General features: G+C 43.6%; 1 protein-coding gene across 1 annotated transcript in view; it reads right to left on the bottom strand.

Annotated features, from left to right (window-relative positions):
- Nucleotides 1–12,331, bottom strand: part of ntrk1 (neurotrophic tyrosine kinase, receptor, type 1) — a gene marked incomplete at both ends in the record, with an annotated part of 50,395 nt that extends 38,064 nt beyond the window's left edge. Inside the window, one exon of the mRNA XM_084442471.1 lies at nucleotides 11,804–12,331. Within this exon, the coding sequence (XP_084298597.1) occupies nucleotides 11,804–12,331 (528 nt within the window). The remainder of the gene's footprint in view (nucleotides 1–11,803) is intronic.
- Nucleotides 12,332–13,543: the final 1,212 nt, after the last annotated feature.

Below are 13,543 nucleotides of genomic sequence, written 5' to 3'. Positions count from 1 at the left end.
ATGTAAATATGTCAGACTTAGATAATGAGATCATTTTCATCTGTAAATTCGTCTGATTCAATTCAGAGCAGTTAAATCTCAACGCAAACTGGAAACTCTCTCACTAAACCTGCTTTCTGGAATAGACTCGTGGTCCCAGGGTGCCCTGGGGCGGTGTTGCTGCCCACGGCTGGGCGGTGTGATCAGAATGAAGCCCTCTAGGTTAGAGGAACCAGGAGGAGCCAGCGCAGGTCACGTACCCAGAATGCAACAGCTGTGTCAGGGAACAGGGCTGTTTCACCAGGGACTGACTCTCACGTGGGGCTCAAAAAAATGCTCTCACCAGGAGTGAGAGTATATTCATTCAAACCTTTATTTTGACTCGTAAAAGCACCGAAGTTTCCCTCATTTTCAGGGTTGACGGGTTCACAATAGACACAAACAAAACAAATGCATACAAAATCAATTAAAGCAATCAAATCAATTAAACAATTACAAGAAAAAGTGCAAATGCCCAGAGCCAGAGACTTAAACTGTGTATATGTGTGTGTGTGTGTGTGCGTGTGTGTGTGTGTGTGTGTGTGTGCGTGTGTGTGCGTGTTTGTGTGTGTGTGTTCTAATTGAGCCCCGTTTGTCTGGGGGTCAGGATGACCAGAAGAGACACCTGGTCTGAGCCCCCAGCCTGCCCCCAACGTTTAGCTGCTCACACTGGGGCTGCCGGGGCCAAGAGGAAGACACAGCCTGCAAACACTATACATGAATAACAGACAATGAATTGGCAAGCACAAGAAGAGAACACTGTGAACCCCTGGGCTTAATCAGAGTCCTATTCTCCAAGCCAAGCCCCCAACTGACACACACACACACACACACACACACTCTGTCCCATCCCCATTCGCTGGCAGAAAGGGTCTCTGAGGAGGCTGTAAAGCTGCTAATTGGGATTGGATGGATGGGCCGGGTCCATCTGTGCATGAGGGGTGGCCCACCAGAAGCCTGACACTAATTGCTATAGATTGATGCGGGTCTGTGAAGCTAGACTCCACACATCAGGTAGTGATCTGCCATAGACACACACACACACACACACACACACACACACACACACACACACACACAAACACACACACACACACACACATATACACACACACACACACGTTTGGCCTGGATGGCATTACGAGAGACTGGCTGATTGCGTTCCAGATTAATCATGTGACAAGTGGTTCTCAAGATAGAGGCTCAGTCCCAAACCAATCACCAGACCCTACCCCTAGGCCCTGCGACAGGGGGATCAGCAAGCCACTCAGCTGCAAAGAAGAGGTCTGGAACTAAGCCAAAAACGTGAGGCATTTATAGAGGAGCCTTTTCCTCTCCGGTCAATTCCTCTGGGATTGTACCTGTCTTTCAATTCAATCTACGCCGAACATGAAAGTAATATTTGTTGCTTTTTTTCATCCCCCAAATATAATTAAAATCATACTGCATTTCTCAATTTAAAAACTTAGTTAGTAAGATGCATTGCATCCCGTCGAATTGAGAATCTTCCAGCCCCTCTCTCCCTGCCCTTGAGAACGGGAGGAGATAAAGGATGGGTGGAAACACCAAGGCGAGCGGCGTAGACCTTGGCCTCCCTTGTGGCAGTTAAGGTTAGGGTCTGTCCAAAACAGAGGCAAGACCCGTGTGACACGGCCGCTCCCTGCGGGTCAGGGCTGCCCCCCGCCCCCCCCCCCTGTCCTACGAGACAGATCGATGGGGGTCTGAGCCGGCATTGATCAGGGACAGAGATAGCATCAGGCCTCATCCAGGACCAGCTCCAACATGTTGCTCTGTTACTGCTGGAGATAAGATGACAAGATGATACGGGGGAGAGACCACCGCCCCATCCCCCTCTTTCTCTCCCTCCCTCCCTCTCTCTCTCTCTCCATCCCTCTCCCTCCCTCCCTCCCTCCCTCCCTCCCTCCCTCCCTCCCTCCCTCTCTCCCTACTTCCCTCCCTTTTCCTCCATCCCTCTCTCTCTCCATCCCTCTCTCTCTCTCCCTCCCTCCCTCCCTCTATCCTTCCCTCCCTCCCTCCCTCTCTCTCTCAATCTGCTGCATGAGTATCTCTCTCCGTGTTGCTGTCTACAGTCTGATGTTTTATTCACAGGAATATAAACAACGCAGTTGTCAGAGGAGGGAGAAGAGAGCAGAGCTGAAGAGGAAAGAGGAATTGATTAACTTGGGAACCTGGCACAGAGCAGGAAAACACAGATAGCCATTTTCCACCAAGAAGGAACCGGTTCGGTGCCAGTTCGCGAACCTAATTTTGAACGGTTCCGAGCATTTCAACCAAAAATAAATGAGTTTGGGAACCCAAAAGTCGGTTCTGAACCGCACCAAAAAATAGTCGGTTTTTCAGCGCAAACCATGACGATATCGTGGGCGTGGTCTATAGATTTGCTGTAAACACATGTGCTTTACTCCATGATAAGAGTGGTAAGCGACCGCTCCAGCTATGTGTAAATGTGCGCTAGGAAGGCTCCCAAGTGTGAATCTCTCTATGCTAAGTGCCAACTAACTATCTGAATCACCAGCCAGCGAACTGAATTTATACAAATTATAATTGACAATCCCTAAAACAATAGTGTGATGATGACATACTACAATTATAATGGAGTAGACTACGCAAGCCACTTTTGTGACACACCACCTAAACAACTTTACACATGCCTATATCTCCAAGCTAATGACGTAATGACGGTTCCGCTCAAAACTGGTCGAAACGCGGTCCCGTTCCCGAGATAGAACCAAGGTTCCAAGAATTCTGAACCGAACCGGTTCACAAACCAGAGTTGCTTTGGTGGAAAAGGGCTAAGAGAGAATGGGAGAGAATGGGAGAGAATGGGGAAGAATGGGAGAGAATGGGGAGAGACTGAGCGAATGGGAGAGACATGTGGATAGAAAGTCACACTAAGGGAAGGAATAAGAGACATTGAGATAATGAGAAAGAGAGAGGGAGACAGGAGGAACTACAAGGTTACACCGAGAATGCAGACCTCCTCCCATGGTGCATGTCTTCAGCATGTACTGTACAGACCTCCGCCCATGGTGCATGTCTTCAGCATGTACAGACCTCCTCCTATGGTGCATGTCTTCAGCATCTACGGTGACATTAGGGTACCGATACTTATCTTTGACAAATGTCACAAATATTCTGGTGGTGCATCAACATTTGACACAGCTGGAGTTGGCCGAATGGGTGCTCTTCGGTTCTGATCTCTGATGTACGTAACTCGGCTACCTGGCTGGCTAGATATGACAGGACCGACAGCAATAATCTAGCTAGTTACAAGCATAATTAGCTAAGCAGTCGATCTTCGCCATCATGCCATGATTAAATTATTTTGGTCCTAAAACCAAAATAGCTAGCTAGCTAGCTAGCTGATAAAATCCTTCCCAGCATGCTATCGATTACATTGTAGCTAGAAGCTAACTAGCCATGGATGTATTAAACATTGTAAGCACCCATATATGTCGGTCTGGTCTATACTGTATGGCAAAGCTACAGTGTAACGAAAAATAATTTAGCGGATACACCCCGTGAATCGGATCTGCTTCAAAATATACTGGGTTCTTCCTTGGCCCATGCTTCATCCCTCCACCAGATGCCATGAAAATCGGTCTGGTAATGTTTGTGTAATCCTGCTGACTAACTGACTCATTGACAAACCACCGAAAACATAATTTCCCGAGCGGAGGTAGACTTTGTCCTGGGTGGAGTTAACAACAGAAGGGTGGAGAGAACAGAATGAGACAGAAAGAGACAGAAAGAGAGAGAGGTAGGTAGAGAAATACAGAGAGAAAGAGAGAGAGAGAGAAATTGAGATGTTGAGACAGACAGGGAGAGTAAGAGAGAGAGAGAGTGTGTGTGTGTGTGTGTGTGTGTGTGTGTGTGTGTGTGTGTGTGTGTGTGTGTGTGTGTGTGAGAGAGAGAGAGAGAGAGAGAGAGTTAGAGATATTTTTTGTAGAGAGACAGAGAAAGAGACAGTTAGAAATATACTGTGTTGAGAGAGAGAGAGAGAGAGAGAGAGAGAGCAAGAGAGAGAGAGCAAGAGAGAGAGAGAGCAAGAGAGAGAGAGAGAGAGAGAGAGAGAGAGAGGGAGAGACAGACCGAGGGAAGAGAGAGGGATATGATTTGTGGCCTCATGTGTGCTAGCGTTACAGGAATGGCCCTCCAGGGTAGCGTGAAAAGCCTCTTGATTGTTAGGAGTGGTAACTGGAGCTCCCGGCTCCTTGCCCTCATAGATTTATTTACATTTCAGCGCCTGGACCCAACTAAAAAAAATAGAAGACGCGGAGAGGGAGGGCATCAATATTTGTAGTTGTGAATACGCTTCTTTTGACCCCTCCTAGCTCTTTGTTCGCGAGTACTAAATGCTTTTGTTGGCTCTCAGATCCCTTCCTATGTCATGCTGTATATTGCACTGATTAGTCCTTGGCTGTTTTCAGAGTACTTGGCAAAGGGAGGCATTTCTATTGGTCAATACTGTCAGGTGGTTTGAATATATCACCGTATGTTTAAAAAGGCACTACTTTTAAATGATGCTTTGGAGCTCATCTCGACTTTTTTGGGGGGCGGCGTGGGTGGGGGGGGGGGGGCTTGTCTCTGTCTGTCACTCACTGGACTGCTGGTTCTACTCACTCTTAGAACAGGCTTTACTGATGATGACTGGGATGTAGTCTGTTCACTTACTCCAGACAAATGTACTTATCCTAAGTCACTTGAGATAAAACCATGTGCTGAATCACTAAAATGTAAATGTAGAGGTTCTGTCCTGTCATCAGGCTCTGGCTCTGATGAAGCTCCACGCGACTGAAACATCACAATGTTTATATACTTATGCAGTAATAAACGGAGAGATTTAATAGTGAGAGAGCGTCCTACTTCTTCTCCCCCTAGCCGCCGGGCGGGGTGGTGCAGGTGCACACCGCTGGATAAACCCTGACTGTCCCACCACAGGGTCTCCCAACGACTGCAAAGACAAACGCCACTAGGATCTACAAGTCCTGCTGGAAGTTAGTCTCATGAAAACAGACAATCCGAGATCTCCGCCTTACAAACGTCTTTTCCATGTTGAAATAGTAGTCAGAGCCCCGGCGAGAAGGGCCGGTAACAAGACTACGCCTACTGCTTTGGATTTGTTCAAACCTGAACAAACCTACGCCCTAAAAACTTTGGATTGGTTCTGCAATGCAGGTTTTTTTTTAACTCTCAAGTTGTTTCCACCCACTTTAAGCGACTGAATCTGAATGAAAGTCCTCAGTCTCTAGCTGAGCGAAATGTGTAGAGACTGACTCCAGAGTCTAGCTGGAAGAAAGCTACCCTGAGTAACTGATCCTTCCCACCCTGCTGGTTCATCCAGGGAGAGGAGCGCGGGCTGGGAGGGGAGGCATGCCCAGCACACCCGGAGCTGGCCTGAGACAGCTATCAGCACTAAGTGGAAGGGGAGTGGCCCAGCATGCTAGGCCCCCATTTAGGATAGTGGGCTATTTAGCCTGACGGCCATTAAATATGAATTAAAAACCACACAGGCCTCTTTGCCTTCCGAAATGTCATTACATATCTTTATGGAAGGTGATTGTTGAATAAGCAGTTTGCAGGACTCCCCAGGGGGGGAGACGGGGGAGGGAGTGGATAGATGCAGGGAGGGAGGGAGGGATGGAGGGAGGGATGGACGAGAGAGAAAAGGGGCAGAAGAATAACCAACAGACAGGCCCACTGGATGGGAGAAGGGCTAATAGCTGCTGAAATGGAATCTACATTAGATGCTCTAACTGAGTGGAACACTTGAGAGGCCAGAGGCCCCCGAGAGAAGGCTGGAGTAGGTGCTTCAGTTCTCCACAACAGACAGCCCAGAGACACGGGAAATTACATTTGCGGGAGGACGGGTCCTGTTTTTGGAGAGGGACTGGGCTTCTTTGTAAATTCTGAGTCTAGGGTTGTTGATAAAGATAAATGCACTGTATGTGGGTCAATGATGTATACGATTTTCAAAGTAGAAAAAAATTTAAACTGAAATTACACTTCCCTAAAATGATTTTATAATGTTAATTAGAGTGTCACCTATGCCCTTAGTTATTTTCAAGAATAATTTAATTTTTATTGTGATTCATATGAATATACCCTTGTAAAATGTAATTCAGTTTAACACAGTGTTTCTTCGAAAATTGTAATTTCATGCCCATTCTTCATAATCAGAAGTTTATATATCCATGCGTAGACTGGCTAGAATATATATCCATGCGTAGAAATATAACCAGCCAGAAAAAAAAATATTATTTTATGTTGAATACCATGTTTTTGATGTGTCATGGGTACAACTCAACAAGTTTTTTACAAAAATGTTCTGCCTTACACTGAACAAAATGTGAACATCTACAGTATGAAAATATCTTTGAGATTTGTTTTCGACTCTCCAAGTCATCAAAACAAGATGATTGTATTTTAATATAAAACACTGTGTTGTACTGTATGACACAATTTTGTTACCCTGAATGATACACACTACTGCCCACAAATATTGATTAAATATGATTCCTTCAGCAAAAACAATAATTACCCTATTAAATGTTATTAGTTGCAGCAATAGTCTTTTTCGTTCAGCTATTTTTAAGTTAAAACTGTGTAAAACAAAACAATCAAAAACAAAAGATAATGTGTCTTGAAATAGCCTACCAGTTTAAAATGAAAGTATTCAGCATGATAATATTCAGTATTCAGTTCCCTACACTGGCTCCCTGTAGCGGCTCGCATACAGTTTAAAACTCTGCTACTAGCCTACAGGGCAAGGAAAGGAACAGCCCCCTCCTACCTCCAGGCCATGGTCAAACCCTACACCCCCTCCCAACCGCTACGCTCTGCTAACTCGGGGCGACTGGTTGCCCCGTCACTCCGAGGCCCCTGCGGTCGATCGACACGGTCATGGCTCTTCTCTGTCCTGGCCCTGCAGTGGTGGAATGAACTACCCACTGACATCAGGACAGCAGAGTCGCTGCCCATCTTTCGTCGCAGACTCAAAACTAATTTCTTTAAGAAGTACTACAACAATCCTCCCTCTTAAGCACCTATTGTATTTTAGAATGCTATTCTTGCACTTTGCCTTCACCACTAGATTATGCTCTTAGTCACTTGTTTTAGAAAGGAGATGTACTTGAGTTCTGGCAAGTAGTTGGCTTTTCTTACGTTAAATGCAATTATTGTTAGTCGCTTTGGATAAAAGTGTCTGCTAAATGACTGTAATGTAAATGTAATGTATTCATACAGGGGTTTCAAGGTAGCTTTATTTGTCACATTGAATACATAGCTAGCATCAAAACCGTGGTTACATTACTTATGTAGCTAGCTATTACTAAGCTAATGTTAGCTTGCTAGCTACTGTAACTACAGCAGCTAGTAGCAGCTAATGTTAGCTTGGTGATATAGATAGCTACATAAGCAATGTCTCTACTGTTTTTAGATGTCTTCTGATGTTAGTAGCTGTGTAGCTATGTTTGTGGACAGTTCTAAGTGGACGTGTTGGCATTCAAGTGAAAACAATACCTTTCTTTTCTTTTGGCTAGCTCGTCTTTCCTCACAAGAAACTGGATCTGCATGTGCCATCGAGCCCTCTCCTTATCAGTGTTGCCAACTCCTCTGTAAGGGAAGTAGCTGTTGGCTCTCCCAGAAGTAGGCCTAGCTAGAAGTAGCTAGATAACATAATCAACAAATTAGCATAATATGACATTATGAAAGAGGTAAAATGAATAGAAAAGGCTGACCAGGTAGTTTACAAACTATTAACGCATTTACAAACTAACCTTCAGAAAAAATATGTACAGTAGTGAACGGTGAAAAAACAAAGAATTTCTTGATCCCGTTTGAAATGTGCCATGACCATCACATATGTTTGTCAATTTAAAACATAATTTTGCAAGTCAAGAAAGTCGCCTTTTTTCGCAAGACTGCTTTTTGCAAAGCAGCTATGTGAAAGGAGAGTTAGTTTTGTGAGAGCTGGCATGCAAGATCAGTTTTTCAAGGTTTTGGTGAGTGTTAAACGAGTGTAATGTTAGCTAGCTAATACTAGCTAACTTGCGAGTTAGCCGAGATGAGTAAAATGTATGTTTTTTAATTGATAAACATCATATGTGATGATCATGGCACAATTCAATCAGGATCAAGGAATTGCTTTTCTCACGCTGTTCATTACCGTTCATATTTTTTCTGATTTAAAGGACAGACAGTCATCCAAGTGTATACCTAGATACTTATATGAAGAACAATCTCTATCTCTTTGCCCTGAAAAGTGACAATAGATGGTAGGTCCAAAGGCCTTGTTCTTGCTTTTGTAAGCACCATAAGTTTGGTTTTGTCAGAATTTAATACAAGTGTCAGTTGATGTAGATTACTTTGTACAATATTAAAAGCAGTTTGCAAGTTCTGAAAGGCTTCGACAAGATTAGCTGCACAACAATAAATGACTATCGTCAGAATAAAAATGAAGATTAGCATTTGACACATTAAGACCCAGATTACTAATAAAGATAGTAAACAGGAGGAGGCCCAGAATTGAGCCCTGGGGCACCCCCTTACAAACAGATAATACATCTGAGGTGAGGCATTCTAACTTAATGCAGTGGGTTCTCTCCAATAGATAGTTTACAAACCAGTCAACAGCTTGTTTTGAGAGACCAATGTTAAGCAATCTGCATTTCATAATATATGCTGCTTGTTGTCAAGGGCAACAGTAATTGCGCTCTGTTGTTTCCTCAAACCTGATTGGGTCGTAGATAAGATAGCGTTTGTATATAAAAAATCCTCGAGTTGTTCACTAACTAGAGCCTCAAGTTCTTTGGCCAGTGCTGACAAGTTCGATATACAGTAGGCCTGTAATTATTTAAAATAGTCTGTTCTCCCCCTTTTAACAATGGGAAAACATAGGCAGATTTCCAAATCCCCAAAGCTAGCTAATAGTAATGCATTGGATTGAATGTTCAGATGTTTTGAAACGTTAACGAGATTACTGAGATGAGTCATATGTATGTTTTAAATTGACAAACATCATATGTGATGCTCATGGCACAATTCAATCGGGATCAAGAAATTAAATTGCATATTCTGCAACTTGTGAAGAAACTAAAGTTGAAGTTGGGTTTTTATTTTCGAAAAAAGCTGTGTTTTTCTTTTGAGGCTAAAAGGAGACTTGTTGCAGCAACCTTTATGCCTGTGCTCGACCATGGTGAAGTCTTGTATATGCACACCAGTGGCGGCTGGTGACTCAAAAAACTGAGGAGGTCAGGAGGAAGAGAGGCGAACCGCCCATGGGCACGGGGGGCACTTTCCCTCAGTCAGTTATTATTTGAAATATCAGCTTTAAAGTGGATTTAGTCAATTTTAGCATATGAAAAACTGAATAACACTTTCTTTAACTACATGCAGTATTTATTTATCATATTCATGATAAAATATTACAAAACAACGATAAAACATTGTAAGCAATAGTTGTTGTAATGGATTGTACTCTTCTCTAAAGAAAAGAGAAAAGAATTTATATTGGTGAGAGGCTGGAGAGGTCAGGTGATATATGAAAAAAAAAAAATATTAAGGGACACTGAGGTGTGCTGGCTCTCAAACATTTTGTTGGCAAATAGATTTGACAACTGGACAATGGAATACGTTGCACAGCAAATGCAGTATCCAACAGTTCGCTCATGGCTAGCTAGCAATGGTACAGCTATGGGATTAGCTAATTTGGGTTGCTGTCAAAGCTTCCACTCTTATGTTGCTATATCCTACAACTATCAGAACAATATGAATATGAACATTCAGTTGAAAGTTTTCCATCCATCACTGGATGAGGAATAAGCACCGCAAAGCAGGAGCCAGGCTGTGGATTTCTCCGATCCGGTGTTGCGACCCAGTCTCTAGAAATGTTTTGGACGAGTTTCCGACAGTTTGCGCCTCCAGCCAATCTGCGCGCCTGCCTATGCCGTAGCCTGACATGCACCTCGTAGCTAACGTTACCGGCTATAGCCAGCCAGTGGAACTGTTCAGACGGCTCTAGCACAAAAAGTATTTATGTCAGCTTGGATATTTAGATGGCTAGAATCAAGACAAATAGACGAACAGTTTGATGTATAATATGTCCCATAATACTTTCAGATGTATTATATTATGGAGCTATGAACACACAAAAAGTCTCCAATGGCACAGGGAAGAGAAACACAGACATCAACGCCGAATCAATCGGCCTTCACTGTGGTAAATCTGGAATCTGGAATGGGATTGGACTAACAAAATGTCAATATCTGAATCCTATTCAGACAGGGCCGGAGTACTGTCCTCCCTTGCGGTAATTTTTCAGAGTTTTTGCCAATCACAAATTAGCAAGAAAAAAAGGCATTACATTGATTTAAGAGAAAAGAACCCGCCCTAAGGGAGGTTAGCCTCCCTTCCATAGATATCTATGGGTCCTCCAGCTGGAGGTTGGAGCTTTAGAATTTCAATAATGGGTTTTTATCCATAGGGAAAACCTGCTTTATGAACAAAACTGAGATAATATTAATTATGAATAAATAAATGCATATATTTCTATTTGAATCCCTCTCTTCTCTTCAAAAACTGAGGAGGACTGTCCTCCCCTGCCTCAATGGACGAGCCTCCACTGATGCACACCTCCTCTCAGTGCCTCCATGCACTCCATTCTGTGTATCATGGTGCATTGAGATTTATTACAAAATGACAGAGTTGGTTGGTCAGCTTTGGCCAATCAGAGACTTATTCATTGGCACATCTTTATTTATAATGCAATTCTTGGTCTTCTTCCTTCTTGTCTTTGCTCTGCTATCGTGTCAGGCCTAACAATTGATTTGATTTGAAACCTTTATTTATTCAGGGAAGAGGTTTGAGAGCAAGCTCTCTTTTCCAACATTGCCCTGATTACATACAAAATGTAATGCCCCGTAGCTGTTGTAAAATCCTGTGTAACCCACTGCCTCGAGTGGTCAATTGCTTAATTTACCTTTGTTATACTGAGTGACATTGATGAAGTGCAAAAATGGGACAAAAGTTATTTGAAAAAATAGATTTTAAAATATATTTTAGATACGTGTCACCCATTTTTCAATGTATTATTGCAAACACAAACACAATAATGCCATGGGTGTTTATTTTTATTTTTTAGGATGAATCTCTATATTTTATCACTTTTGTCATTAAATGTTTTACCGGGACAGTTATGCTGAAGATATTTTGACATTTTATAGCTCAATGGCTCCCTTAATTTAATACTTCATCATTAAGATCGTCCTCAGACTAGCTTAACAGCGGAGTCCTCAATCATCTCGGTCGTCCGTACATCCAGCCAGTTCCGCAGAACTCTCCACTCCTGCGTCCCTCCTCAGTACATCCACGTATGTTGGTGTGGGACGTCCTCTTAATCGGTGCCTGTGTGTTGGCTCCCAGAGCAGCAGCTGGCTGGCTGAGAGTTCATGATGTCTATGGCAGTGGCCAGCAAGTTTCATCCCCCTGGATCAACTTTCTCACTCAGCTTTGGTAGCCCCCCATACAGATACTTGTTGGTAACATGCTCATTCTGGTTGACATTTAGCACCACACGCAGCATTCTGGTGTAGCACCCATCCAGAGACTTCTGCAGGGTGGGCTTCAGGGTCCAAGTTTCACAGCTGTATAGGAGGACAGACTCCACGGTCGCATGGAAGAAGCTCAGTTTGATGTGACGAGGGAGATTGGAGTTCCACACACTATTCATGCCATTCAGGGCCCTCCATGCCAGCGCTTTTCTCACCTTAAGGTCCTGTTCTGATGAGTTGACCCAGGAACCCAGGTATTTGTCACTAACCTCTGCTAGAGCAATGCCCCCTGCTGTCTTGAGAGGTGGGTGGTCCAGGGGGGTGTTGTAAATGATTGCCTCAGTCTTCTTTGCATTCAACCTGAGGCCAACCCTGTCACATTCTGCCTCTACTCTGTTCAAGAGCTCCTGTGCCTGCTCTACACGGTTGGACATCAGACAGATGTCATCTGCATAGTCCATGTCTGCCAGGACTACAGCGGGGTTTCTTCTAGACTTCCTAGGTGTTATTATGAAGCCAAGCTCCTGCTCCTGCCCACTGATGGCTTTCCTAAGCGTGTAGTCCAGGGCTACAATGAAGAAGAAGGGGGCAAGAGTGTCCCCCTGTAGCACTCCTGCTAGGATGTCGAACTCCTCACTGTTGCCATCCAGGGTTACCACTCTGGCTCTTGTGCCCCTGTACATGGCCTCTATGGCCCGGAGTAGGTTAGGAGGGACCCCGTAGGCCTTAAAGATTTTCACCATCACGCCTCTGTGTATTGTGTCAAATGCTTTTTTGAAATCAATAAAACACAGGACTGCTGTTAGGTTTTATTTATTTCTTTATTAGACCTTTATTTAACCAGGTAAGCTTATTGAAATAAAGAATCTCTTTTTCAAAAGCGACCTGGCCAAGAGGCAGCAAATTACAATACAAAAGGTTACAATACAAATAGCATACATACAATAAATAAAATAAGCTCAAGTTAGAAGTATAACAACTGATTTAAAAGCAGTGACAAACCCCAATGCCTTCAAGTTCCTTATTCTTGAGAATGTCAACAAAGCTGTCAAACGGGATCAGTTCAGGCAATTTTAAGTCAGCTTGCAAGGAATTCCATGCAGAGGGAGCAGCATAGCGAAATGCCTTTTTCCCCAGTTCTGTGAACACTCGAGGGACAGTCAGTGTAAAGAAGTCAGATGATCGTAAGATGTAGTGTCCTTGATTCCTAATTAGGTAGTTTCCTAGATAGAACGGGACAACACCAAGGAGAGCTTTATAAATAAAAGTCAACCAATGAGTGTATCTCCTATCAATCAAAGATGACCATTCTGCTTTTTTATACAAAGTGCAATGATGGGTCGGATTTTTACAACCAGTGACAAACCGCAAAGCACAGTGATACACAGAGTCCAGAGAACGTAAACAGGTGGCTGGAGCGTGCATGTACAGTATGTCACCATAATCAAGCAGTTGACACAAGATATTTCCTAGCTCTACGGGAGAAACAAGATCTGTTCCTAAAATAAAAGCCCAATTTTACCTTGAGTTTAGAGACTTGAAATATGGGACTTGAACGTGAGGTGTTGATCGACATGGAAGCCCAAATACTTATAAGACGAAACCAGCTCAATGGCTGTTCCTTGGCAACTTAAAACAGGGAGATTTTGTGACGACACAGTAGCCCTAGAAAACATGTTATTTTTCACCTCCTCTATGATCCTCCTTAATGGAGAATGCTCGTTTTTGACAACCTGGACCTTATTTACGGCATATTATAAGACGTTTGACTCACCGAGATAACTTTGGTGTAATGCAGAGGCCTGTAGAAGAAATTTAAAATCCAGCGCGAGCCAAGTATATCCATGTAATGGCGGCGGACGGGGCACTGAGAATGCAGCTTCTAAAAATGTTCTGCCGCAAAACGGTTGTTTTCAACAATCTGGTCCGAGCCTCGCATTGTCCCTCAGGATTAT

The sequence above is a fragment of the Borostomias antarcticus genome (assembly GCF_949987555.1).
Source record: "Borostomias antarcticus genome assembly, chromosome: 8".
Classification (NCBI taxonomy): Eukaryota; Metazoa; Chordata; class Actinopteri; order Stomiiformes; family Stomiidae; genus Borostomias; species Borostomias antarcticus.
The sequence above is the reverse complement of the archived record's forward strand: the minus strand, read 5'-3'. Positions and strand labels throughout refer to the sequence as shown.